This window comes from Beta vulgaris, chromosome 4, assembly GCF_026745355.1.
Source record: "Beta vulgaris subsp. vulgaris cultivar EL10 chromosome 4, EL10.2, whole genome shotgun sequence".
In the NCBI taxonomy this organism is placed as follows: Eukaryota; Viridiplantae; Streptophyta; class Magnoliopsida; order Caryophyllales; family Amaranthaceae; genus Beta; species Beta vulgaris.
In genome coordinates this window covers 51,715,417-51,739,444 of record NC_079205.1, presented here as the reverse complement: position 1 = coordinate 51,739,444, position 24,028 = coordinate 51,715,417, and the positions used below count along the sequence as shown (strand labels likewise).

General features: G+C 42.8%; 1 protein-coding gene across 1 annotated transcript in view; it reads right to left on the bottom strand.

The window, feature by feature from the left end:
• Positions 1-24,028, bottom strand: part of LOC104907402 (branched-chain-amino-acid aminotransferase-like protein 1) — a 58,548-nt gene that overhangs the window by 18,699 nt on the left and 15,821 nt on the right. The window contains 5 exon segments of the mRNA XM_048643273.2: positions 682-753; positions 862-960; positions 1,285-1,347; positions 4,524-4,528; positions 6,717-7,141. Of these exon segments, the coding sequence (XP_048499230.2) occupies positions 682-753; positions 862-960; positions 1,285-1,347; positions 4,524-4,528; positions 6,717-7,141 (664 nt within the window).

The window sequence follows — 24,028 nt, the reverse complement described above, 5'->3', positions numbered from 1 at the left end:
ACAAATAGCTAAAGCATGCTTCTGTTAAAAGAATCCAAGAAGAATACCTGTCTATTCACCATTGCATGGAAAGAATTGGTGTCCTTGAGAATGTTATTGAAACAAACCATTGTCAATTGGGTTTGGGAATGGAACCTCACTTGAACATATACTCACTTTATAAGATCCAAATATCGAGATTTCACGTGGTATCATCAAAGTGGGTTGTCCTTGGGTCAAGCCTCACCTCCTCATCACCATGTTTTACTCCATATAACCCATATTGGGCCATAGGTTACTTGAAATGTAAAATTGATAGGTGGAGACGGTGAGTACAATTTTCAATTTTTCAATTTTCTAAAAACCACTAAGCATGTTTTGGAACTAAATAGACCACTCTACAATTACATTCACCCTATTTGCCAAATATGATATTTTCCAAATAATCGAGCACAACAAAAGAAGACACACATATTACTCCCTCCATTCCCTTTAATCAACACACATTTTATACCATTCACATAATCCAATTTCACCATAGTTTGTAATTTACAAGTAAAGGAAAACATATACTCATGTAGAATCTTATTTCATCCGTCCCAATATGTTTCAATATAAATCTAAAAGATTTTAATAGCATAATTATATATTGGCAAACATGAAAGTCAAACTATATACATCAAATAAGGACACCGGTTGTACCTTACAAAAGCGATATTTCTTATTTCCAGGACCGTAGATAATCCCGTTCACAATCTTCTCCCCGTCAGATTCCTAATCAACAATAGAACACATTCTCAAAAAGATACACAAAATAAAATCCTCATTTTTATTCAGAATGATATGATGGCGAAACATTCTTTACAAATTACAATTACAAACCATTTTTGACAACACCTCCTCTCTGTAAGGTCTCTTTGCACCAGTAACTTGAAGAAAGTTCGCATATAAGGGTTCATCAAACACTTCAATATCATCCCGCTATTATACATGTACAACAACAAAAAACACAAAAAGTAAAAAAAAAAAAAAAAAACTTATAAATAAAATCGTTAATTAACCAATAAGCACAAATTCATACTTCCGTAAAATTTCTCCTACGAAAATTCGAGCATAATTACAAAGATTTCTAGTGATGATTTCGGCGGTCGCTAAAAATTAACAGAGAAGTCAACGACATAAAAGATTGAATTTGAAGAAAAACATGCAAAATTGTAAATTGATGACGAAACGTTGTGGAAAGTTTATTGCGCAGAAAAAATTGATGAAACGAGAAGAAGAAAAACAAAGAAGGAATGTATTTACTTGAGCGAAAGAGTACATGAGACTGGTGCTGAGAGATCGAGGGGCGGACCATGAATGAATCACCTCGATTTCCGCCATTTTTGTTACGTTTGAAGGATGATGAAGATGGCTGGTTTTGGTACTGCAGTGAAGATGATTACTGAAATTTCTATGTATTCAGTAATTATTAGAAGTTTTGATTTATTTTTTGGATTGTGACTTGAGAGTTGAGAGTGAAATCAACTAAAATATTTTTTCTTTTTGTTGGATGACGATGTAAGGATTAAGGAAGCTGAAACTGGGCCCCGTGTAGTATTTTAATATTTTTCTATGTTTGTCAACTCCCAAGTCAGCAACCTATTGAGTTACTTCAGTTTTTTTTTCTTTTATCTCTCTAAATCTAACACCATCTATATTAGGGGGTGTTTGGTTCATATAATGGTATGGGTTTGGAATGAGGAATGAAACCAAGGTGGTATCGGTTTGGAACTTGATACTTAATACCTTGTGTTTGGTTTCATTTAGGAATGAAAAATCTTCTTGTATTTGATACCTAGAGGTAAGGTATGAGCCATACCCACCTCCCCTCATGGATTTCTAAACCCCATACCTTATGAGTTTAAGGTATGGGTTTAAAATTTAAAAATAAGCTAAACAAACACTATGTATGGGTTTTGTTCATTCCAAACCCATACCTCATACCTAAAACTAGTGAACCAAACACCCCCTTAATATAGTTTTTTTTGTAATTTTCTCTTAATTTATAAGAAAGATTTAATTATGTGAAATTTTGTTTGATTTTTCTTAATTTTTTTCAATCGTTATAATTTTACTAATATATAATAAAATATATTTAAGTTCAAAAAGATGTATTGGGATAAAACAGATGATGCTAAGAATTCTGTAGATACTTTTGTTCAGGATAATGTTCCAGTAGTTGCTCCCAAAATTAAATGTGGTTTGAATGTTTGCTAGTCAATAATTGGTTTAAAATAAATTTTGATGGTTTGAAAATGACAACGCCTCCTTTGGATTTGTCATTAAAAACTCGGATGTTGGTGTTTTACTTGCAGGAGCCAAATACACTGGTCAAATTACTAGTGTGATTCAGGGTAAAACTTGGGGATTGGTGGAGGGCATTAAAGCTGCCATATCTCTGCAGATTTTCAATCTTTGGATCGAGGGAGACAATCTGGCTGTTGTTAATATTATGAATACTAATTGGTGTATTACTTAGGAAATTGATTCTTTATTTCATTGCTAATGCAGGGTATTTTTTGGAGAATGTTTGAGTGTGGAAGGCGACTCACTGCTTTCGCTAGGCAAATGGTGCAGCTGATTTCATGGCACAAAAGGGGCATTCTTGTTCCGCTTTATTATATTGGTTTCCGCCTTATAGTATATATTTCTCTCATCATCTGTAAGGATGTTTTAGGTTAGCCTCTTAACTAAGGGGGTGCTCCTAAGTATTTTCCCTTATAAAAAAAAAAAAAAAAGAGATGTATTAGGAGACGAACAAACGAAAGTAAGAATGATAGAAAAATAGAGGGGTACTTTTGATTTAGGGAGAATCAAGTCAAAGCAAAAGGTTAAGTTAATTGTAAGTTTCTTTTTAGGGGATGTTATTAGCAAATAAGTTAAGAAAGGAAAATGATACAAAAAAATTGCTAAAAGATGACATAAAATGAGTAATAACTAGTATTTTACCCCGGGCGATGCCTCGGGTAAGTTATAATGATTAAATATATATTCATAAATTTCATATTTGATTCTTTCAGCTTTTCGTAATATTATGTCTAGTACGAAATTGAAAAATGGACGTTATGACATGATAAGTTGTTCTAAAAAAACTTTTGAGGAATTGGGGATAAAAATAACAATTTCAACGTGATTGGCGTAAACAAATGTTATTACTTAATAAATGGGTTAAAGATAAAAAAAAGTTTGTCTACATGATTTTATAATTACATATAATTATGAGACTTTATTATGTTTTACTTTGAAACTTTAAATATTAAAATTATATTGTATTAGTGGTTAAACTCTCACATTTCATTTCAGTGGTCGTGTGTTCGAATCCTAGTAACTACACATTGTTAATATTTTTGATTGAGATTATAATCATGTGTATTAAAATCTCGAGAGGAGTACCACGTGGCACTTCCTTTGATAGGAACGCCTTTTAATATATTTGTATAGATCGATGATATGATATATATATAATAATAATGAAAGAATATACTTCTATAAAAGAGTTGAAAATGATAGTGAAATAGAAGGAAATGACGAAAGTTTGCTGAAAAATTATATACATCAACAATGACTAGAAAGAATTTTATAATGACATAAAACATTTATGTTAGTTCACGCATGTGAGATTTAATTACACAATAAGTTATGCTAAAATGTTACTCACAAGACGCAACCTATATTTCAATATTCAAAATAATTTTGGGGGTTAATTTTTATTTTAGTCTTTTTCTCTCCACTTTTTTCTTTCTCCTTCTCTTCTTCGGTGTCTTCTTCATTCAGTCGATCACTATAACTTCTTCCATGGAGCAACAATCTTCTTATTCATCTCATATCTCTCACTTGTTTAGGATAGGATGAGCCGAATATTCATTTCTGATCCTAGATTTAATTAGGAACCTTTTTTGTTGAAAAATTGCTATGTCAGTTTTGAGTACAAAGGAAACCACTTGAAACATGTTCCAGACTTAGTTTTTAACTTTATAGAACTAGAATGGATTAGGCATGCTGTTAAATGGTTCCAATATTATATACTTGGAATAAAAAATTAAACAAACTACATTCTTTATATTTTTTGAGTTTGTTACAATTATTTCTATTGTATTTGGAATTATCATCATTGTTTTTTCTTAAAACAAGTAAGACATTTTGTGCATTCTTCTTACATGAACTTTTGGCTTTCACAACTTAGACGATTTCCAATTAATTTTTATTTCCTATAATAAAAAGCATAAATACTAATACAATCCATAATATATTAGTCTGATTAGCAATTATTATCAAATCATCAAAATGACATGATACTCGAAACCATTACCAAAATTAAAAGTTCATATTCAAACTTACGAGAACTGATTTGATTGGATTGAATTTGCATTATACATAATCATTCCTAATTGGTCCCGTTCCCCATTCTTGAAAAATGGCTGACTCTAACTCTCCACAAACTATGATTGTTTTTCAAATACATCATTTTGAATAGAATCACTAATATAAATAGCCAAACATACTTCTACTATATATAATTTCTCAATTTCTAATTAATCTAGTTGAAATTATCCCAGTCAGATAATGCTCGTCAAACCCTGTTTTGCTCGCTCCATAAAGAATCAAGATCCTTTGAAATAGAAGTTTTGTAATTCCGTGAGGAAGAATCATTAAAAGAAACACAAAATTTAGGGCCATTGAGAGGTATAAAATGGACGCGGCAAGTCATGACAAAAGAAGCAAAATAATCTATCTATAGAAATATATCAAAAGGCGTTCCAATCAAACGAAAGTGCCACATGACACTTTTGTCAAGCTTGCAGTACACATGTTTGTGATCTCATTTAGAACTATTAACAATAGACCAATGAACTGAAATAATAAATCAATTAACTGAAACTGTAAAAAACAAGTTAAAGACCAATCCTCACATATTCCTCCAACAATTTCAACCAGAAATCGCTTCTTTAGCATCACAAAAAATGGAAATTTCTTCTTACACCAATCCTCACATATTCCTCCAACAATTTCATCCAGAAATTGCTTCTTTAGCATCACCAAGGAGCGTTTCATTATTTAAAGCAATCAAACTGCTATCCGATATATCTACCAATGCTGCCGTCAGCGATGGCGGCGGAGAACACGGAAAATCAATGAAAATGTACAGTGTCGAACGACAGAGTGGGGAGAAGAAGGAGAGAAAAGAGAAAGTGGTGCATATTTGATTTCTTCAACTTCCGACGCTTCTTCCTCTAACGGCTCGTTCGAGTTTGAGTTTTGGGCTCATCCCGTCTGATAGTAAGCATTGGTCAGATGGTCTGACCCAATACTTTCACATATATTAATATCAAGAGACTACATGGTAACTCTATATTTTGGAAATTAGGTATGGTGGAAACTCTTTTTTCGCATTAAACATGGTAATTAACCCTGTAGTCTTAAATATATATTAAATGGTACTCTTTCACAACTTGAGTAAGATTGATCAAATAGTAAAAGGGGATGATGATAATCTTCAATCATTTTTTTGATCCATAAGAGCCACGAAGGCAGTACAAAGTACAAAGAAGGGGAGAGGGGATTCGAACCTGTTATAATCTTCAATCATTCATCCTATATATTAAATAATAGTATATTATAGAAGACCCTCTTTGAGAAATTCTCTCAACTTTCTCTTCCACCACCAATTTCCACTTCCCTCTTTGAGGAATCTTGCTTCGTGGAGCTTGGTATGACGCTCAACGACGTCCGACAAACTGCCCCCCATCTTTTTTCTAGTTTTGTTTTGTGTTACGAATAACAATCCATTCGTTGTTATGCCTTTAACTCCATGTTTGAGATTCATTAGTGCTCCCTTGTTGGGGGTTTTGGTTGTTCCCTGGGAGCTTTTGTTCCCTCTCTTGTGGAGGTTTTCTCCTCATATAATCGATTTATTTAGTTTTTCCAGTTCGTGGAGCGTGGAGTTTTGAAGATATCGGAAACTACTTCTGGTGGAAAATCAAGAATATGAAGATGAATGTCAAATCCCAGGTTACTATAACACCAAATTTATTATGGTTGAAACATTACCATGCAAGACATTGGTCCGGAAACGTCTATATTAGTAGCTTGGATAAAAGCTCTCACATTAATATAGATTATCTTTTATGTGTGAATTATAATTGTTTTAGATGTTGTACAAGCGATTTATTAATGATAATTTTTTTGTTTTCATTTTTTTTAAGTATATTATAATCATAATAAGACCTTTTAAAGCACCATTATCTACCCATCAACTAAAGTTTAACATCTAACTTTGCATTTCTATAAAGAAGTAGCTGCTTCTTTGCTTTTTAATAAAGATCTTCATAACCAGCGTTTCATTCGACATAATAAATTAGTAAATCTTTTAGAAATAGTTGTTTTTAAACTCTTTAATAACTCTTTAGCCGTCATGAAAAAAAGTAAAGTCGAGTTAGATTGTGGAAAATATGGTTTGACTACAATATCTAACAATTACTAACGCAAAGTTAAATAAAGGTTATCTAGTAGATAACTTTCAAAATACATACCATGTGAAACGTGAATTAAGATATTCCACCATACGATATTATCCATGTAAAGTTATCATGCGGAGTTTCCCCTCACATCAAAGAATAAACACTGGCCATCACTCATGGGCCACAGTTAGATGGCACAAAATCATTCAGCGACTTGGACTAGAGTTTTCAACAAACATATACTAGTTCACTTGCTCATATAGGATAGCATCAACAAGCGTACATCTGACCGATTATATGATTTCATGTACGGTAGCAGATTATCAGGCCTAATAGATTCAGTCATATCCTTAACAAGAAGATCATTTTGACAACATAGCTTCAGAAAGCAATTAAAAGTATCGATGTTTCTTATCACAGAGGCGATAAGGGCTACTGGACCAGTCTCCATTTCTTCAAGCAAGGATTTTAGAGTTGCAACCTGTAAATTCACTTTGTTGGACCCTGAGCAATCACCATTGGAGCAATCTTCTTCTTTGTCACACGCTTGAGCAGTGCCATTCAGTCTGTTGTTAGTGTTCATTCTTCGGTTTAGATAAATGGAAAGTACGCGAACAAGATGCGGGAGGCATGATGGATCATAAATTACGTCAGCACCCAATCTGCAAGGCAAAAGAGTAAGCAAATAAAATCAGCTCAGAAATTTGAGTCGCATCATATGCGGGCTTTAGATTTTAGACGTGGTGAATACTCTCTGAATTCCTGAACCACTGGGTTCAGAAGGGACGAGCAAAGTAGGAACAAAGAATAAAGCTTATAAAATTCTGCGCACAAGAGAGTTAAGACGGCTCAATGGCTAGTGTCTGTGTAATACCAATACCTTCCCAAAAGGTTTTGGATTCCTCTCCTTTAGAAAACCCACTACATGAGGACATGGGAGTAACATATACCTTAAGATATGTTCTTAACACTTACATTATGGTGTTGTCACTTGGAAGAGTGCATTTCCGTAAAGGGTGAGAAGAGCAAAAACGTAGAGCCAAACAATAGGGATAGCCGGAAAATGGCTCCTAAAGCGAGCAAAATGTCATCAGACATGTGCAAACTCAAGCTAGCTATTGATGTTATGGTTTTATATCTACTTTTCCCCCTTCGTCTTGGTTGAAATGCGTGCTAATAGTGCTCTTAGGAACTGTTTTAGACTAACATTTTCCATCTAGTTGTGATTTTGTTTTTATGATAATTTAGAGGTTTTAGGAAATTATTCACTATTTTCGGTTATTCTTAATGCCACAATGGAGAGAGTTAGCAGGCACGTGTACGAGTCCCGAGGCCCAAAGATGCTTCCTAAAGCCTTCAAATATAAATAGGTTTGAAGACTTGGCGTCATATGCCAATGAACCTTTGTTTGAAGGGCTGCCCGATCTGGATCCGACCGCGTGATCATTTTCCTCAAGCCAGCTGATGTTTCGGGCAAGATCAGACGATGTTCGCCCGATCATAATTTGTTAAGGGCGCTCGATCGAGCATGCCTGCCGGGCCTGATCGGACACCTTGCTTTTCTGAGCGTGCTGAAGACCAATGTTACTGGAGGCCCGTCCGATTGGGTCGGGCTGGTGGCACATAAGCTAAATCCAAACTTTTTTATTTCCTTTTTTTTATCTTTTTTGGGAATTAGTATAAATAGCTTTGTAAAATATTTGACAAGGACCTTTAATCTGATTTTTTTATTTACATTTGTTAGTTTTCCTAAACACTAGTTTTCTCTCTCTAGTCCTAATTATAGTATGTTGGAGATTGTTCAAGTTTAATTCAAGTTCTTCGTTTTTCCTTTCAATTGGTAATTGTCTCTTCCATTCTTCTTATTTATTTTCAAGTATTTGTGCTTTCTTATTTTTAATTGCTTCAAAGTATGAATATTTCAATAGTTATTGTTTTTGTTATCTTTGTCATGAGTGAGTAGATTCATTTCTAGGACTTAGTAAGGGAAGTCATGCTTATGCCATAATATATTGTTCTTGATTTCTCTTAGTATTTAGGTTGAGGTTGAAGCTATTCTAATGTGATTCAATTTAATCTGCGATTTATGTTAGTGTTGTTGAATCATATACTGACTAACTATGTTACTTCGACACCCTCTTTCACCTTGGGTGTCGCGTGTCTACTCGACACAACACGCGACACGACGCTCGACATGGCTGGAAGAAGTGTCCGAGTCGGGTATCAGAAAAGTGTCGGAAGAGAGGTGTCGAAATCACCCAGAAAAAAAGAATAAAGAAAAGCCATTGAAATTGCGAAGGAAAATTACAGATCTAGGGCTTGGATGACAAACCCTAGATGTGAAATTGGAAAGAGAGGAGACCGAGATTAGGAAAATTACCATGGGGATTTTGCTTTTCGATCAATTTCAAACTGAAGGAGGACTCCATTGTATTCTGATGCGAAGAATGTGATTGACACAGAGAGGGACAACGAAGAGAACTGAAGAAGATGAAAGACAGAGATAGAAGGTGAAAGGGTGGAAGGTGAAACGTGGGAAATGGTTCTGAAAAAAAACAAACCAAATACTACTATAACTTGAAATGTTATAAAGAAAAGCAAAATTAATACTTATTAAATGTACAGTTAACTATTGGAATTAGTGTGTGTTGGAACATGGCCCCCATTAACTCTTACTTATTAAACCAAGATTGTTTCTGCCTAGAAACTAGTCAAAAGAGTAATATGTTTAAGGTGAGAGTCAAATCCCGAGTTAGGTTAGAATCCCGAGTCTCGTAGTCTTCAATCCTGCAAAATAAGAAAAAACTGGCCCGGGGGTGTTCCCGGGAAAGCCCCTCTGACGCTCAAGTCAGTTGGGATTGAGGTAGAGAGAGAAAGTAATCCAGTCTAGAGAGAGATGCTCTGGTTTTGTTAGGTGAGAATTGATTACCTGTTCATTGATGAGACTGTTGGCTTTTATAGTGTTGGGGATTTCCCAGACAAGAAACCCTTTTGGGAAGCATCCCAATGCCTAGGGAAGCCTCCACCTTTTTGGGGTAAAGTTGCTTTGTTACTTAAAAGCTGGTGAATTCCCTTGACCTAGGGGTCCTAAGCCTTGGAGGGAGTATTTCTTTGATATTAGCTGGGCCAGGCCAAGGGCCCAAACAATTAGCCCCACGTCAAGCAATTGGGGCTGGGTTCCGAATCCAAGGCACAGTTGGTTGACGGAAAGTCTGTCATGATGATCTACTGCCTTGGAACATGGGATGCTGGCATGATTTTGGAGGTCATGATGCACTGTGTGGTTGCCCTTGATTTATTTAGGCGAACTGTGCCGAGTTAGGTTATGCTTGAACTCGTCCCGAGAACATGAGATGGATCCCGTCCCGAGAATGTCACGCTTGAACGCGTGATGACCCCGACTTTGAGGGAGATGAAATCTGATCATGGGGAGGAAGAGCCCCGACTTGGGAGAGGCGAATCCCGACTTGAGGGAAAGGGGAACTAGCCCTGGTGAGAGAATCCCGACTCGAGGGGGTTTAATTTTGACCCTGGAGTGAATCCCGTCATGGGGGGAAGAGAAGTCCCGACTTGGGCCGATAATCTGAGTTTGAGGAGAGTCCCGACTAGAAGGGGGGCATCTCCACTCTTGGGGAATGAGTCCCGACCCGAGGAGGGGGAGCTTCTAGCTTCCCAGTTTGAGTCCCGACCCCGAAACCGAGGGATGAAGGGAATCCCGGTGCGATCCCGTGATTGGGCCCGAATGCCACAGGGACTCGGGGGTAGAAAAGCTTTGACTTAGAGGACCCCCAGTTCGGTTGTGGGCCGAGGTTACCTATGTCCCGAGTTGGTCTGAATATCGATCTTCATGAGTCCCTTTAATCTAATAGGAACACCCAACTCGGGGGCCAGTGAGCCTTCCTAGGCAATCCCGACATGGCATTGAATGTGCTTAAGCCATTATTTGGCTAAGTATGAAAGCCCCTTGGATTGACCAAGTGGGGGTACCCAACTCGGGGGCCAATATGCCCTCATATGCAATCCCGAGTTGGTTATGATGGAACTTAGCTCATTATTTGGCTAAGTATGCGAGCCCCTTGGATTGACCAAGTAGGGGTACCCAACTCGGGGGCCAATGAGCCTCCATGTACAATCCCGAGTTGGTTATGATTGAACTTAGCTCATTATTTGGCAAAGTATGGGAGCCCCTTGGATTGACCAAGTAGGAGTACCCAACTCGGGGGTCAATGAGCCTCCATGTACAATCCCGAGTTGGTTATGATTGAACTTAGCTCATTGTTTGGCTAAGTATGGGAGCCCCTTGGATTGACCAAGTAGGGGTACCCAACTCGGGGGCCAATGAGCCTCCATGTACAATCCCGAGTTGTTATGATTGAACTTGGCTCATTATTTGGCTAAGTATGGGAGCCCCTTGGATTGACCAAGTAGGGGTACCCAACTCGTGGGTGATTAGAGGGAGTCAAGGTTTTTGAGAGTAGGGTTTGACCCTGAGATGTTTGACCGTTGACTTTCTGACTTTTGGCCATTTGGACTTTTAGGACTTGAATTTGAGTTGGGCTTCTTCAATTTTGGCCCAATCTTTTGAGGTCCCATTGAGGGTCCAGAGGTTGTCGTGACGCGGAGGGGAGATTGTGGTTATATATAGGGATGGAGAGAGAATTTGTCCGTACCCCAAATCATTTTCAATCATTTTCATTCTCTCAAGATTCTCTCTCTAGAATTTCTCTAGAATCTCTCTAGGATTTCTCTCTAGAATTTCTCCCAACTCCATCTGATCCCGAGTTCGCGCCCCAGACTCCGTTCCCGACTCTGATTACCCGAGAAGGTACGCTTCTTAGTGACCCTTTCTTTTATTTTCCTAGGTTTCTAGGATGGATCCCGAGGCGGATCCCCTTGCTTCCGTTTCCTCCCCGGCTAGATTGTCGGAAGAGATCCGAGGGGTGGATGGTTTCTTAGTTAGTACTCGGATACCTTGTGAAGATCCTTCTAAGGTTCCCGATGCACTTCCTTTGGTAGATAATCCCGACTCCTTTAGTGAGGAAGATGAGGGAGTGATTCCTGGACCCTTCGAAGTATCTTTAGCCCATAAGCCTTGTAGTTCCAGTTATTTGGATAAACTAATTTCTGATCAGGTGGTGACGGTATCCGAGGAGGCGAAAGAAGCTCCTACCACCTCTGGCCAAGAGATTTCCCTCCTTGACCCCGAGGGCGGTCCCCACACCTTTTTCCCCGAGGCCACCTTTATGAAGTCTATGGAGAGAAACTCTAAGTACATAAGCACCAAATTCTTATTTTATTGTTCGAGCTAAGGGGGCGGAGTCGGTCTTAACTCCCCCTGTCGGGTGTGTCTCTGTGTATCATCAAAGTATGCAGATGGGACTTAGGTTCCCCTTACATCCTTTTATTAAAGAGTTACTCAACGGTTATTAGCTTACCCTCACTAACCTTCTCCCGAATAGCTGGCTGACCATTAACGGGTTTATCGCCGTTTGTGAACTTCTCGGGGTGGCCCCGAGTTTGCGCTTGTGGCGCAACACTTTCACTCTTATGCTTGGCCCAGCTGATCGTCATGGCCCGGGATGGTTCCGCTTTCAATGTCGCCCGGGGTACAAGGTGGTCCGTGATCCTCCTTCGAATCAAAAAGATTCCGCCGCATGTTTTATCATGTTTACACCAACGCTGAGTGGGGTATCCCTATCTTACCTCCCGAGGAAGGACCTAGATTTCGATTGAACCAGACGGTCCCCGAGATGTCTCGGAAAGAGGCAATTGTGGCAATTTATCTTACCACCACCCCGAGGACGGAGTCGGGGGATCTAGCTTATGTGCCGTCCAACTGGTTGCCTACCAGACATACCATCCGGGACGAGATGTTCCTGGCGGCCGTAGGTTTGAGTTGTAGCTGTGACAAGGGTAATTTTCTTCAAGTCTTTTTGAACTGCCTTTTAACGCTAAAGATTTGACATTTGTTTGTTTCAGGTGTTGCCCGAGCTCGTTTAGACCCTGCAATTGCCGAACACTTCACTGATGGGGCTGACTTGGCTGCGAGGCTTATGGCGGAACTCGATGCGGAGGTCATGTCGGTGCCACCACCTCCCAAGGTAAACCTCGTTAGTTGATTATGATCAGTGTTCCTTTGACTTTGCTAACTTATATACCTTCCTTAGGAAATCGAGGCCAGGAAGGCTAAGAAGCCCCATGTTCGCTCCCGAAAGCTGAAGGGGATGTGGAGAAGGCTCAGGCTGCTGAGAAGGCGGCCTCTGAGAAGGCGGCCTCTGAGAGGGCGGCTTCCAAGGTTTCTAAGAAGGCCTCTTCAGGGGTCTCCTCAGGAAGTAAGCGAAAGGTCGGGAGCTTTCCCGAGCAAGCTCTGGTTGATTTTGAAGAGCCTCTCCAGAAGCGCTCCCGAGTTGAGAAATTCGGGATCGACGTTCCCATTACCGCCCTGAGCTCTGCCCAGAAAATGGCCCGGGTGAGGGCAGCTGTTCAGGACATATACACCGATGCTGATGACAAGGCCATGCTGGATTTGGGCCTAGGAGAGATCAATGCCTTATACGAATCATGGCTTGAGGTATGTTTTTTTTTGTTCTCGTATTGCTTATTCTTTACCGACTTTGTCTATCTAACATGTTTTGACTTGCAGACCTCCATTCGTATGACGTCGGTGATTAATCGACGCTCTCAGTTTGAGCACGGTGTTACTGACCTCAAAGGTCAAGTTGAGGGCCTTAACAAGACGATCTCGGACCAGGAAGCTGAGATTGTTCGCCTCAATACCGAGCTCAACTCCTAAAAGGAGACGTTCGAGGAGGCGTCGAAGGCGGTAAATGAGTACAAAGCGCTGGTGGAGAGCAAGAAGAAGGTAGTGGCGGATCTCAAGGCCGTCACCATTGCGAGCAATACTGCGCAGAAAAAACTTGATGAGGCGAAGGGAAAGCTGTCGAAGTCGAAGAAAAAGATTCGACACCTCGACCGTAAGCTGAAGGAAGCTTCCTCCCAAGCGCAAGCTCTTCGGGTCGAGCATGGCAAGTTCCTCGAGAGCTGGAAGAGGTCTCCCGAGGGGCATGACTTCATTGGTCAGATGGCCACCCGTTCTTATGCAATGGCGGTTCGGGAGACTAAGGAACGCTTGAAGGGCATACTGATGGGTCCCGACTTTACCTTGGACTGGAGTGGAGTCGAGGCGGCTTTTAATGCCCGTATTGCTGAGGAGCAGCGATTGAAGGCTGAGGAGCAGCGATTGAAGGCTGAGGAGCAGCGATTGAAGGCTGAGGAGCAGCGATTGAAGGCTGAGGCGGCTGCTACGAAGGATCCTCCTTCCTCCTCTGCTTCTAAGGCGCCCCTTTCCTCTGCTTCTAAGGTTTCTGAGGCCCCGACAGTCAAGCCTGAGAATCCCGAGGCCGATGCTGAGCCTGAGCCTGAGGCCGATGCTGAACCCGAGGACCTCTTGTCTGAGAGTTCTCATGAGGAGGATGGTACTGGAAGTACCGATAGCTCCCCTATCAAGGCTGCCGCTGCTTAGCTCTTTTTGTTTTGAACTTAGGTGTACTAAGTCCCGAGTGTTTGTTCTCGGGTTAGGTTTTTTATGGTTCCTGAGAGTCTGTTCTCGGGACCCTTAAGTTGTATTTTTCTTTTGATGAAATGAAGTATTTTGTTTACCATATCCTTTGTCTGTTGCCAAAATTTATGTGTTATTAATGTTATCATTCGTTGCAAATATGAGATAATGTGCCAACTTTCATTACTACTGCAATAATACCGAGCTCTAAAAAGGTATTGCTAATGGCCCCGAGTTGTAACGAATGATAAAACCGACGGCTCAACTGTGGCCAATGCGGCTTTAGTCATGTTAACTCAAAAGAGAATTGGCGAATACCCCGAGTTGGCTTGCATTTTGATTACATAAGAGGCTCAAGTGTGGCCGGGTTACAAGGTAACTTAGATGTAATACTTCTTCAAATTGTCTGCATTCCAAGGTAGGGCGAGTGGGGTGCCTTCTGATGACTCAAGTCGGTATGTCCCGGGTTTGACCTCGGCAACAACCTTGTAAGGTCCATCCCACTTCGGCCCGAGCTTGCCTTTGAGATGAGTGAGGTCAGTGGCTTCCACCTTCCTTACCACCCAATCCCCGACTGAGATAGGGCGAGCCTTGACCCTTTGATTGAATTGTCTTGCCACTCGCAGTTTATTGTGATGGATCTCAACACAGCGTTGCCTCTCGTCTCGGGAAGTAGGTCGAGATTGACCGTTTTTTCTTCCTCGTTCAACTCGTAGTCATAGAATGTCATTCTCGGGGACGGTATCCCGACTTCCACGGGAAGGACAGCGTCGCTTCCATAAACCAGGTTGAAGGGTGAATGGCCACTTGCCTCTTTCACTGTTGTCCTTGCTGACCATAATACTCCCGGGAGGTCGTCAATCCAGCTTCCCTTAGCTCCTTCTAGAGACTTTTTTATCCCATTCAGCACAACTTTGTTTGCAGCCTCTGCTTGACCATTTGTCTGGGGTCGGGATACTGCTGAGAACCTTGTTCTAATGCCGAATCTGGAGCAGTACTCCCGAGTTGGTTCACTGTTAAATTGCCTTCCATTATCTGAGATGAGAGTCTTGGGAACCCGAAACGGGTGATGATGTTTCTCCATATGAAGTTCTGCACTTGCTTATCCGTAGTGGAGGCCAGTGGTTCCGCCTCGACCCATTTTGAGAAATAGTCGATGGCTACCAAGAGAAACCTCCTTTGCCCCGAGGCTGCTGGAAAGGGGCCTATGAGGTCCATTCGCCACTTGTCAAATGGAAGAACAGCTTGGATAGTACTGAGCTGATTGGTTGGAGCCCGAGGTATATCTCCATGGAGCTGGCAATTTGGGCACCTTTTCACCAAAACCTCCGCATCCTGCTTTAGGGTGGGCCAATAATACCCCGCCCTTAGGGCTTTCCTGGCTATAGTCCTGGCTCCCTGATGACTGCTGCAAGCCCCTTCGTGGATTTCTCTCAAAATGTAATCTCCCTCAAATGGAGTTACGCACTTCAGCAGCGGATGGGTGTATGATTTTTTATACAAGTGGCCCTCATGCCAGAGAAACCACCCCGCCTTCTTTTTAAGGGCCTCAGCCTCCTTCTCATCCACAGGCAAGACTCCGTCCCGGAGATACCCTATGATTTCTGCCATCCAGGTGTTGGTGCGGTTCAAAGTATGCACTTCCAAAGAGTTGATGCTTGGTTGCTCCAGGACTTCCCAAATTATACTGCGAGGGGATAGCCCTTCTGCTGAGCTAGCCATACGGGCAAGGGCATCAGCCTGTTGGTTCTCGGACCGGGGGAAATGTTGGATTTTAAATGAAGTCAACTTCTGAATTAGCTGTCGGGCCTTGTTGAGGTACATTCTCATATTATCCTCCTTAGCTTCATACTCTCCCGAGACTTGCCCCACTATAAGTTGGGAGTCGGATTTTGCCAATAAGTTCTGAGCTCCCGCTGTGATACAAATCTGTAGGCCCAGGATCACGCTTCATACTCGGCCTCGTTGTTTGAGGCGAGGAAGTCAAATTTCACAGCGTACTCCATCTTGTCCCCGACAGAGGGTATGATTACCAATCCAGCCCCGCTTCCCGACTTGGTCGCACTACCGTCTACTTGAAGTTCCCACGACTCCCTTATCTCAATGTCTTCAGGGCGGGAGCAGCACTCGCTGATGAAATCTGCTACGGCCTGTGCCTTGATTGCTCGGCGAGGCTCATACTCCAACCCGTAGTCGGCCAGCTGGTCCGCCCACTCGGTCATTCTTGTTGAATGATTCCGGTTCTCAATTAGCTTCCTGATAGGTTGTCCGGTTAGGACGATGATCTGATGCGCTTGAAAATACAGCTTCAACTTTCTGCTCGCCATCACCAAGGCGAACACCATTTTCTCAGCCTCGCTGTACCTCGACTCTGCCCCTCGGTATGCATGGCTGATGAAATAGACGGGGTGTTGAGATGCTTCCCTTTCTGCAACCAACACCGCGCTGAGTGCGTGTTCTGATACCGAGAGGTATATGCAAAGAGTCTCTCCCGGCAAGGGAGATATGAGTTTTGGCAGCGTTGCTAAGTGTTGTTTTAATTGTTGAAACGCTTCTTCAGCCTCCTTGTCCCAGTCGAACTCTTTTCTTTTTCTCTTTTCTTTTTAGGGCCCTGAAGAATAGCAAGCTCTTGTCTGCTGACCAGGACAGAAAGCGTCCTAAGGCAGCAAGGCACCCCGTCAGCCTCTGTACTTCCCGAACGTTTCGGGGTGAGGACATGTTCAACACTGCATTAATCTTGTCGGGGTTGACTTCTATCCCCTTCTCATCTACCAGGAATCCCAAACACTTACCGCCAGTTACCCCGAATACACATTTCTTGGGGTTTAGTTTCATACCATGGCGCCTGAGTGTCGCCAATGTCTCCCTCAGATCATCTACGTGATCCTTCTTCTTCTTGCTCTGAACAATCATATCGTCCACGTATACTTCTATATTCCTCCCGAGTTGCTCTGCAAAGACCTTGTTTATGGTTCTTTGGTACGTGGCCCCTGCGTTTTTTAGCCCAAAGGGCATCATCTTGTAGCAGTACACGCCTTGGGCCGTGACAAAGGCAGTATGGACTCGGTCCTTTTCAGCCATGGGGATCTGATGGTATTCCGCGTTGGCGTCCATGAAGCTAAGCAACTCGTGACCCGCTGTGGAGTCGACTAACCTGTCAATTTTCGGGAGGGGATGGTTGTCTTTGGGGCATGCTTTGTTAAGGTCCGTGAAGTCGACGCACATACGCCAAGCACCGCTGGCCTTCTTCACCAAGGTCACATTAGCTAACCTTTCAGTGTATTGGCATTCTTCGATGATTCCCGCTTCCAGTAGCTTCTTCACTTCTTCTGCAGCTGCGGCATTCCTCTCGGGACCCTGATGCCTAAGCTTTTGCTTGATAGGGCGGAACCCTTCCTTGATGTTTAGCTCATGGGAAGCAAAGTCGGGGTTCAACCCTTGCATGTCTGCAGCTGAATAAGCGAATACATCCTTGAATTCTTTCAGAATACATCCTTGAATTCTTTCAAGGTCTGAACCAGTTGATCCCTGATCTCGGGATTAAGGTTTGAGCCAATCCTCAATGTGTGCCCGACTTCTGGATCTATCACGACCTCTTCGACCTCCTCCACAGGTCGGGGGCGTTCGTAGTACTTGGGGTTTTCAGATATATAAACCCCGAGTCCCGTGGGGACTTCTGTCGGTTCCTCTCTCTTCCTCTTCTTTTCCTTCTTCTCCTCTGGTGCTTTGGCTCGAAAGCTGTTGATATAACACTCCCGGGCCGTTTGTTGATCACCATAAATCTTCCCGACTTGCCCATCGTCGGTTTCATATTGGAGCAGCAACTGATATACCGAGATGGCGGCTTTTAGTTTGTTCATGGTGGGCCTACCCATAATGACATTGTAAGGCAGCGGGGTGTCAATAACTAGGAAGTCTACTGGTAGACTCCTACCTTTTCCTCTCTCCCCGAGCCTTACAGGCAGTTTCACATGGCCAAGAGGATAGACCGACCCGCCTCCGAAACCGATTAACGGTTGGTTGGTAGGGATCACGTCCTTCTCGGTATACTTTAGTTTGAGTAGGCAATCAAGTGTGATGATGTCGGCTGAGGATCCACTGTCAACGAGGATCCTCTTCACCCGGGAGTTTGCTATTTTCATTTCAATGACCAGTGGGTCATCATGGGGGGTGTGTAAGTGCCGGTCAGGCTCCCCGAATGTCATCACTGGGCATCCCGCCTTTACAGGCTCCACTTCCAACATCCGATGTGTCATTGCTTGAAGGTGGGCCTTTCGAGCGCGGCCAGATGATCCTCCTGAGGCATGGCCCCCTGCTATGACACCAACGTACCCGTCGGTGTTGTCGCTATCGTTTCTTGCTTCTTTCTCTTCCCTTCTCTCTCTCGGGGATGTTTGATGTATCTATTCAACTTTCCTTGATCAGCCAAGTGATCCAAGGCCTTTTTTAACTCCCGACAGTCTTTCGTGGTGTGAACACACTCCCGATGATATTCACACCATAATCTCTGATCCCGCCTATCTTTGGAAGTTCTGATAGGTGGGGGAATGGGTAATACCGACTTGTGCTTGAGATCCAAATAGATCTCTCGCCTATTTCTGTTGAAACGTGGATCATTCCCGTTATCTACTGCTCTCGGGAGCAACTGTTGGTGATTCCTCATGCCTTTGTTTGGTTCCCGGTAAGGGAGTTCTTCCTTCTTCTTCTTAGCCTTTTCTCCGACAGGCTTACATATGTCCGAGGCTTGGATGAATTTCTGAGTCCGACTCATGGCCTCGGTGAAAGTGGTGACTTCGTTTTCAGCTAGGGACCATCTAAACTTTCCCGGCCAGAGGCCTGACATTAAGGCGGTAAAGGCAACCCCATCCTGAAGATCCGAAATCTTCAGTGACTCCTCATTGAATCGCTTGATATAATCAGCAAGGCTCTCGTATTCTTGTTGCTTTATGGACATTAAGTGGATGCTGGTTTTCTTGTGCCTACGTCCAGCAATGAAGTGTTGGTGAAACAATGCCTCCAGAACCGAAAAGTTAGTTATGATACCAGGTGACAAGCCTGAAAACCAACTGAGCGCCAACCCTTTGAGGGTCGTCGAGAAATAGCGGCACCAAGTGGCCTCACACCCCATCTGCACACTCATCTGAGCCTTGTAGGCTGCCATGTGATCCTCGGGATCGCTACTGCCCGAGTACTGCTCGATGGTAGGGACCTTAACCTTTCGCGGGTTAGGCACCTCCATGATCTCCCGACTGAAGGGGGTCATAAAATTGAGCACTCCCCGGTTGATCAAGGCGCTGGTCTTGTTTCGAGGAGGCCCTGAGTCCGCCTCATCCTCCTGCCTAGTCCTCTTTGACCCGACGGGAGACTTCTCCCGTTCCCTCTTCGGGGTCTGAGAGTGAGCTTGTTCTTCTCGGTGAGTTCTCTCCCTCTCCTCTCTCTTCTTGTTCAGGAGGTTGCGAGCGTCCTGCTTTGCCCTGCGCCTCCGGTTCTCCTCTATAATGCGCCTGGCATCCGAGTTTGGTGTCCTCTGAGAGTGAGCCTGTCGGGATCTCTCTCCTCCCCCTCGCTGCTCGCTCCGGTTAGGAGCGTGAGTTTGAGGGTTATCCCTGCCACGGGGCTCTGCCTTGGTCATCTCTCGGGGCTCCCCTTGATTAAGCTGGGGGATCCCGGCTATGAGCTGCTGTAAACTCCTCTGCATGTTATCATTCAACTGCCGAGCAATCCGTTCGATGTCCGCCATCGTTACCGGTGTTGGGTCCTCTCGGGGGGCAGAATGCTCGTCATTGCGAGGGGTCGACCCCTCGTCGTCAATGGCCAGGGATTCGACCAAGACGTTGGGTTGGTGAGACTGGAGAGGTGTGGGTTGGCGAGACAATGAACCTCGGGTGGTTTTCTTTCGGGGTGCCATGTTGCTCTCGGTACGTGACTTTGAGATGTAGTGTCCCCACAGACGGCGACAAACTGTTTCTGCCTAGAAACTAGTCAAAAGAGTAATATGTTTAAGGTGAGAGTCAAATCCCGAGTTAGGTTAGAATCCCGAGTCTCGTTGTCTCCAATCCTGCAAAAATAAGGAAAAACTGGCCCGGGGGTGTTCCCGGGAAAGCCCCTCCGACGCTCAAGTCAGTTGGGATTGAGGTAGAGAGAAAAAGTAATCCAGTCTAGAGAGAGATGCTCTGGTTTTGTTAGGTGAGAATTGATTACCTGTTCATTGATGAGACTGTTGGCTTTTATAGTGTTGGGGATTTCCCAGACAAGAAACCCTTTTGGGGAGCATCCCAATGCCTAGGGAAGCCTCCACCTTTTTGGGGTAAAGCTGCTTTGTTACTTAAAAGCTGGTGAATTCCCTTGACCTAGGGGTCCTAAGCCTTGGAGGGAGTATTTCTTTGATATTAGCTGGGCCAGGCCAAGGGCCCAAACAAAGATGTTTAATAAATGTCTGCTATTCTTTAGTTATAATAATTTTCAAGGCAAAATTTTAAATTCTACCTACTTTTTAATAATTTTACGACTTTTTTTTTTACGGAAAAAAGGTTTGGGGATTTTTTTTTCGACACTTATACGATACCCGTGTCTATAAGATTGGTCAAGACACTCTTTTGACCGTATCCCCGTATCGGCCATACTTTTCGAGTAGAGTGTCGGATCCTCCGATCCCTACTTGGATACGACACCCGTATCCGTGTCGGAGTAACATAGCTGACTAATAATTGTTTGTATTGACCAAGATCTTACTTTTAGAGGCCTAGAACACACTGATAAGTCTAATTATGTGATGTGACCATACTACATATGTTGCCATGAGAGTGTTAAGATCCGATCACAAGATTAACGTCTACTCTAATTGTTGTACCCTATACCTAAGTATTATTAGTTGTTTGAACGCCCCTGATTCGTATAAGCATGGTGGACCGATCGAATGCCTAGATTTTAAATTATTTAATAAATTTCCATCTTTTGTTATCTAATTTGTTTTAGCTTAGTTATTAATCATTCAACAACTTTTCTCTTTGAATAGTTAAGTAATTGAACATCAATATGTAGAACTCCTCTCCCTATAAATCGACCCGTATTTGCTAAGTTAGTACTCCGTTTCCTAAAGATCTTCCTTGTTACTGTTACTACAAATACCAATGAGAATTAATTTGTGTGCGGTGTGGGGTGGTTAAAGTAGGAGAGAGAAAGGGGTTAAGATAGATAAATACAAAAAAAAGGTTAAAGTAAAAGAGAGAAAGGGAGTAAAATTGAATTAATAATGTAATGGTGGACCATATGATAGGGACATGAGAGTGTAAAAAGAGGAAAAAGTTCCAAATAAGGAATAAAGTAAAAGAGGGAAGATCTTTTGAAAACGCACTTAAATGGACAGGGAAGATCTTTAGGAAACGGAGGTAGTATCTGCTAACACACAGCGTGCACTTGCCGTACTATTTTAAAACCCATCATCTATCCAGTGTGGTCTACATGGAAAAAGAAAATTTGCACTAACTCTAAATAACCTAGGTATCCAACCAGTTTCCCGTGACCTGGTCCCATAAATAATTACTATCTCATCAAGGAAAAGAGAGGTCCTTTGAAGAGTCTTACCCAATAAATCCTCAAATATAATTGCAATGAACTGGTATTAAGGGGAATTGTGCTTTAAACATTATCTTTGCAGAAATGTCTAGAGAGAGAGTGTGAGGTAGAGAGAGAAAATTCCCCACCTTCGGGCGATTCCCCCTCCCACCCCTCCCCCCCCGCCCCACCCTCCCCCCTCCCAACCTCTCCTTCAAAGAAGCCCTAAAAACCCTTGCCAATCCAGCCCATACCCTAGACGTGGCAGTGCTTTCCCCAGCCACCCTTTGCGCCTCCATCCTAGACCATTTTATTCCAACTTCCCACGAGGAATATGAGCAACTCTGTGAGCCATGGAAGTTGAATGTCATAATCAAAGTTGTAGGCACTTACTTCTCCAAGGAATTTATAGCCAAGGAGTTTAAGAAGATATGGAATTTAGGGGTCATCCCACCCCTAACTGCCTCGGGGAAGAGTTTCTACACGGTCAAGTGTAACTCAATCCAAGAAAGAACGACTGCACTCACGCAAGGACCTTGGAATATAATCACCATCTATGGGTGCAAAGTTAGGAGCCATGATTCAAGCCCTCATCCGCTAGATGCAACGTGGTAGCAGTTTGGGTAAAATTACCTGAACTTCCTATGGAATTCTACAGGCAAGACTTCCTATCCAAAATAGGAAAGGAGTTAGGGCAACTGGTGAAAATAGACAAAAATTCCCTGAAAGGAGAAGGCAAAAAGTATGCAAATCTGTGCGTATTAATGAGGGACGATATTGTAGTACCAAAAGGAATTTGGTTGGGAAAATTCTTCTAGGAAATTGAAGTTTTCCAAGGACCCTGGTATTGCATTAATTGTGAGAAATTAGGGGATGGAGGAAACAACTGCCCTCTAAAAAGCATGGAGAAACGCGCGGAAGGCCAGGAGGAAGGAGAGTGGGTGAGAAAGTTAAAACCAAAAGTTATTGATCGAACGTTTAAAAATAATTGGGTCCCTAGAGAAGCTCCGAAGATCTCAACAGACGACTGTGTCAGTACAATAAAATCTATGAAGGGAGTAGAAATACCTTCCATCTTCTGGAAACAGATCAAATCACGCCACCATCGGGTTCCGAGGAAGTAATTCAAGTGAGCTGTCCAATGCTAGCTGAAGCTACCCACCCTATGCCTCCACAGCATGCGGAAGATCAACAGTTCGTGGTTAACTCCCATTCAAAAGAGCAAACACCTATCAAAAACCTATCACCACATCCAAGCTGCTCAAACCCAGGAAAAAAGGCCAACCATGTCAGCCTCGTCCCTTTCTCCCCAATCCCCCCCACCCCTGTCATCTCCAAAAAGCTCACCCCCCTGTCCCCACCTCTCCTTCTCCTCTCAAGGTAGGAATACCCATGCGAGTTCCAACGCCCACCACTACCCCTAAAGGCAGAGGTCAACCAGTTCAATGTCTTTTACCTTTAGAAACAAGGGGAGATGTTGATAGAACTGTCCCTTCACGAAGTAAAACAAATCATAGAAAACCCGCTTCAAATCCCACCCCAATGCAAGGATCTCCTGATGTACTCCGAGGAGGGAATGATCATCCCAGCTCATGTCCCACAATTACCGGACACAACTCACATTCCCCCGGTCTTTCATGTCCCTGGTCTTTCATGTCCTGAAGCTGATCAACAAAAAGGTGAAGAGCGAGGACGAGGAACGGGGGCTCATGATGCAGTTGGGTTGGGTCCGTGGCTAGACCCGACTGTTTCCTACTCCTGAGGAAAATCTTCATCCTAAAATTAACGTCAATGAGATGGTCATTCCTAACTCACTCGAATGCATTGATAGAGCTAAGGATAATGCCAATGCTCAAACAGATGACCCTGCAAGTGAACTGGGTCGTGGAAAGAGGAAGAAGAAACCCGCGAGTAAAGGAGATGGCAGCATACCCCCAAAGGTACCGTTGGATATGGGCCCCAACAAGGGAAGAAGTTCACCCATGGGCAAAGAAAAAGTCGGCTATTGTGCAAGCCCTCATGTGCAAGCTAAACCTACCATTTAATATGTCGGTGATTTACTGGAATGCTAGAGGCATTGCAAGGCCGTCCTTCAAACCTAATATGCGCAACATTCTTGAAACTCATAATCCAGAGCCAGCCTGAACCAAACCCACAAAAATCATCCAAAAACACCCTTCGACTCTTCCAAGCTGGTTGAACCTATTGGCTTTGCAGGGGGATTTTGGTTCTTTGGCATTCAACTAGATTTTCGATCTCGGTTTTAAGCCACAACAACCAAGGAATATGCATGCTGGTGGAGGTACAAAATTCTAAACCTTTTCTTTTATATACGATTTATGCGAGTCCAAAATTTGCTAGACGTAAAGAATTGTGGTTAGACTTAATTTCCTGCGCTCAAAATGTGAATTTGCCATGGGCAGTGGTAGGTGACTTT